This window comes from Pygoscelis adeliae, unplaced genomic scaffold (assembly GCF_000699105.1).
Source record: "Pygoscelis adeliae isolate BGI_AS28 unplaced genomic scaffold, ASM69910v1 Scaffold174, whole genome shotgun sequence".
Taxonomy (NCBI): domain Eukaryota; kingdom Metazoa; phylum Chordata; class Aves; order Sphenisciformes; family Spheniscidae; genus Pygoscelis; species Pygoscelis adeliae.
The window spans coordinates 2879995-2884914 of NW_008824676.1; the positions used below are offsets into that span (position 1 = coordinate 2879995).

General features: G+C 47.1%; 1 protein-coding gene across 1 annotated transcript in view; it reads left to right on the forward strand.

The window, feature by feature from the left end:
* MYO5B (myosin VB) overlaps positions 1 to 4920 on the forward strand; it is a 121742-nt gene that overhangs the window by 661 nt on the left and 116161 nt on the right. The window contains exons 2-3 of the mRNA XM_009323124.1: positions 24 to 134; positions 3458 to 3629. Of these exons, the coding sequence (XP_009321399.1) occupies positions 24 to 134; positions 3458 to 3629 (283 nt within the window). The remainder of the gene's footprint in view (positions 1 to 23; positions 135 to 3457; positions 3630 to 4920) is intronic.

Consider the following 4920-nt stretch of genomic DNA (forward strand, 5'->3'; position numbering starts at 1 on the left):
CCCCCCCCCGCCTCCCTCTCCAGTACACTAGGGTTTGGATTCCTGACCCTGATGAAGTTTGGAGATCGGCAGAAATTATCAAGGATTACAAAGAGGGAGATAAAAGCCTTCATCTGAAACTTGAAGATGAAACTGTAAGCTTTTGAATTTTGTTATTCTTTTCAGTAATTTAAAGCTTCGAATTAATGTGTGAAGAAGCCTGGGCCATCTCATATTTTTTAGAAAGTATTTTTAAATGTGTTTTATTGCCTTAGCGCTTCCAGCTTTTCCCTGCCCGCTCCCTCCCCAGACACTCGTGTTAAAGTAGGTTGCGAGAAAAGCCCTTGACCCCTCTCATCTCTTTTCATCCTCTGGCAAAGTTGTAATAGTCTGTGATATGAGAATGAGGGTTTTTTTTATAGCAGCAGTATGTTAGAAGTATCAGTTTATGGTTTTTGCTGCTGAACAAATTGGAAAGAGCGCGGCTGGTGGCATCTACTCAAACTTGGGTACCGATGGAAAAATTACACAGAGCGCAGAAGTGACTGCTGTGCAAGAGCTTTCTCCATGCCTTAGTTTTTCTCTTTAAGTATAGTCTTACGTAAAACCCTTTTTTCTCCTTTCTTTTTTTTTTTTTAAATAAAAAAGCTCTAAAAGACAAAAATGAGAAAAGCCTTTAAATGTAGGTGTTTTTAGCAAGTGCCGCGTTTAAATGCGCCAACAGCCCAGGCTCACAGCACGTGCGCAGCCGACGAGAAATCATTCCCAAAGCAGGACAGAGGCTGGGGAAGAGCAACTGCTTTCTGTCCCGCGCAGAAAGCTCATGAGGTGGGATGTCGCGTAGCAGCGGGGGATTGCAGATGCAGTTAACAGTGGCGTTTGCATCAGCTGCAAAATTTGGGTTGTTTATGGGAAGGGAGCAGCCATGCTATGTGCCCGCCACGAGGTGCATTTCCCACACGTGGTGCCTGGTGTAGCAGGAAGGATAAATACATTTTTTTCATGAAGAATTCCACTTAAATAAGCTTTCTTCACTGAGCAGATGGGGTTTCCTTAATTGTCTAGAGGGTGATCTGCTCTGTTGCTAAAAGAGTTAATAGAGGCCACTTTCTCCAAATTGAAAATGCTCTGAGAAGGGTGAGTAATTCACGTCCCCTGCCAGCCGACCATTTCCATACTGCGGGGAATATTTTCACCCTATTACTTAATGGGAAGATGGAGAACAGGAATGAGACATGCTTGATTAGGCTGTTCATCAAAACAATTCTTCTTCCAGAGCAGCGCAAGTGCGGGCCGTTTGCAGTATGTGAATGTGCCAGGTTTGCAGAGAAAGGGATTCATGTTGAAATCCGCACCCAGTGCATGGTGCTGTTGGCTCTGCCAGGGTCGGCCCCGGCTGCGCTTGTTGTCCTCCCCAATTTGCTCTTCCAGCGTAGGGCAGCTTTCTGAGGGGGGTGAAGGACAGATGATGCTACTCTTGGAGATGCATTTTCCCTCTGTGGTGATACATCTGGATGAGGAGGTGCCCGGATGCCACCTCACTGTCCCTTGGAAGCACCAGCCGTGTTCTTGTAGGACCAGGGGTCACTGCCTCTTGCTTCTTGGTGGGCTCCCTGCCCGGTAGCCCTGTGGTTGGACCTCCTGGATTCACCATCCTGTGTCTATCGTTCTCTATTTCAAGTCCTATCAGTCATCCTTTGAGCATATCTTTTCCCTAATGACCTGATGCTTCATGCTCATGATGTAAGCATGATGCTCACGTTGGGTGCGTTCCTGCCATTCCATGCATCTGCTTGTCCCTGCCTCCTGGTGGTGTCTGATGCCAGGCATCCGATGCCAGGTGGGAATGCCCCTTGTTGCAGGTATTGCTGAGCGCTGCAAAATCCATTCTTATTTTTCTGGTTGAGATCTTCAGTAGTTTCAGTACTTGGGAGCGGAGGGGAAGAAATAGAATTTCTTGCTCTTTAATCTGGGTATTTTCCTGGAAACCAAAGGGGTTAAGAAGTCCTGCAAGGTCTAGCCTTTTTGTACAGCTGAGTTTAGGGTCAGCAACGTTAAAGTACAAGGAGATTAAAGGATTACTAGGTGTTGTAGATGGTAGCTTAATAAGCATGTCACTGTCATGGTGAAACACAGGAACATCTCATTTTGGGGTTGTGCAAGAGAGCGCTGCTTGCTGTGGGTGCTCCCACAGACCCCTGTTTGATGCTCTTCTGTATGAAACCCTGCCTGGACCCAAGTCACGTTGGGCTGAAAGGCTTTAGCGAAGGGGAACAGCATGCATCTGCATCAGATGGAGATACTGAGCATACATATCTCCAGGGGTTTTGAAGCTGTGGAAAGCCTTTTGTTCCTGACAGCTAACGTGCATTACCCAACTGTTTAGTGCTTCTCTTTTGTCCTTGTGCTTTAAGTGAATTTTCATGGATTTTGTGGTTTCTGGCTGTACTCTGTATGCAAGGGTACTCCTTCTGAATGAAGAGCTGATTTTTAAATATCGCAAGGGATCCCTGGTGTGTTTGCCATTAAGATGTGAGACTGAGTGCAAGCTGTTGAAAATTGGCATTGGCAACCTGGAATTGGAGTATAAAACAAGCCTGAGGTTGTCGGATGCGCTGTGCGAGCCCGTCCTTGTGTGCTTGGGTCAGCTTTTCTCGTGCTGTTTGCACGGGCAGCGATCCAGTGCCGATGCAATGGTAGTGGTGCCCTTTTGCTCGTGAACTGGGATTCCTCCCTTCTGCTGGGAGCTGAGTATCGGGACCCCTTCCTGAGACACCCTGTGGGAAGCAACATCGCAGGCAATTTTTCTTCCTCCACTGTAAAGGAAAAAAATTACACTTTTTCTGTAGTTGGTGGCTCTGCTGTTCATTTGGGGATGAGTCAAAAATAGTTAGCATATGGGCGGCCGTATGCTTCAACGGCATAACCTGGCTCTTCAGATATTAAAGCAGCAGGGACTCTGTGCTTCTCCATGTCCTTCTCTGCTTGAAGGGGTGTAAGGTTTTGAGTATAAAAGTAACTTGAATTAAAAATGAGTTGAGAAATCACTCTGATGGGAAGAACATGGTCTAGTTTGAAGTAAGGCTGCTTTTCAAAGAGCATGGAGAACCTTAGATCAGCTGAAGCTGTAGTTTTCTGTATGGTACCTGTTCCTGCTCAGAGCTGGCTAAAGGCTATTTGCCCTAAGGCTGGCCTGAAAACAACTCGGGTACGCTCAGGTTGGTGCTTGTGGACCATCAGTGTCCACCAGGACCATCTGTTGGCCAGCTCAAAGCCATTTACCAAGGCGGTGACCTGTCACCTGGTAGTGTGTCATCCAGCTCCCTATAGCGTTTAGCATAAAGGGGCTTTCATTTAATTTAGAGTAGGATGTGTAAGTATTTTATAGTATCAGGGTGGAGTTATGCTTGGATAAGTTATAAGACATTGAAGGAGCTGTTGGTTTTTCTGTTCTCCTGTTCCTCGTGTGTGTCTTCAGCTCTACGAATATCCTGTTGACCTCCAAGGAAATGAGCTGCCTTTCCTACGCAATCCAGATATCCTGGTGGGAGAGAATGACCTGACGGCCCTGAGCTACCTGCACGAGCCCGCGGTCCTCCACAACCTCAAAGTCAGGTTCCTCGAGTCCAACCACATCTACACATACTGTGGTGAGTGTCCAGGCCACACGTTCAGCTCCTGGAAAGCAGTGGGTTAGAGCGTGTCCACATAGAAACCCCTTGAGACCGCAAGCCCAGAGGCTGTGGCACGAGGAAAGTCCGGGGGCTGTGAATTTGGGGTGGGAGGGAGATATGAGTATGCGCCAACAAACTTTAGGTTGCAAAACCAGAGGTGGTTTTTGAGGGTTGGTGAACTTCCCAAGCTCGTGGTCCATGTATGCAACTCTTGGTGGGAATGTCTTGTCAGATGAGTTTGAGGCCAACTTTGCGTGTGCTTCACAGTCTGTGGGGAAAAAAAATAGGACCTAGCGAACCACTGGAGAACAGCAGTGTGCCAGAAAGATGCGATCCGACTGAGATATGTCCATAGCGGGTTTTCCTCCTGAAAGACTGCAAAAAAAACCCCAAAACACCCCTTGCTGCACTGGTTTTTTTCCTTCCTTTTCTTGATGACTTTGGGGGTCATCGAACTCTTAAATTCAAAGCAGAAGGGGAGGGCAGGTGTGAACTTAGGTTTGTCATTCCCGGGAAGGGTGGCCTGCCAAAACCGTTCAAGACAGCAGTTACGTGTGAACGGATGGCAACAAACTGCAACCTAAAAACAAAGGAAAGAAGGCAATTCAGCCATTTTTATTAGGTTACGCTGGAGAATATTGAATGATGAACCCTCTTTGCTGGCACTCAAGATGACCTTGCTAGCAGTGATGCAGAGTAACGATTTTCTAAGTGATTACAGTGAAATGCATGGGACTGGTTGTGTGGCAGGGTTAAGGCTGGTACGTACAGCCATGATTAAGCGTTGCAACTTTTGCTGAAGAAATCCTTGGCAGGAGGAGACTCTTCTTTAGAGTAACGCCTTTGAAATACGTGGCCTTAGCAGCTGGTAACAGTGGTGACTTTCCTTTAAATATTCAATGATGTGTAATGTTAGACTATTGGCATAACTTGCAGCCTTTTGCAGCTGCATATGTGCTCCCTGTCAGATGCAAGCTTGCTTTCATCCAAAATCAGTGAGGTTTCATTAGTGCAGCCTCTCATGAAGGTTTATAATAATCTTGAGCACAGCATCGCGCTAATAAAGATGCATGGGTTTAGGCTTGGCTGTTTGGGCTTAGCAAGTGTAGGTCTAGCTACAAAGCGCTGTGCGGGTGCAGCGTACCCTGTGCTCTAGTTATAAAGTGGTTTAGGAGGAGAGAAAAGCGCTTTTCTGGCAGCCAGTGCTGAGGCAACTACTGCCGTTCAGCTCGGTGTGCCTCGTGGCTGCAGGCGTGTTTTCGGCGAC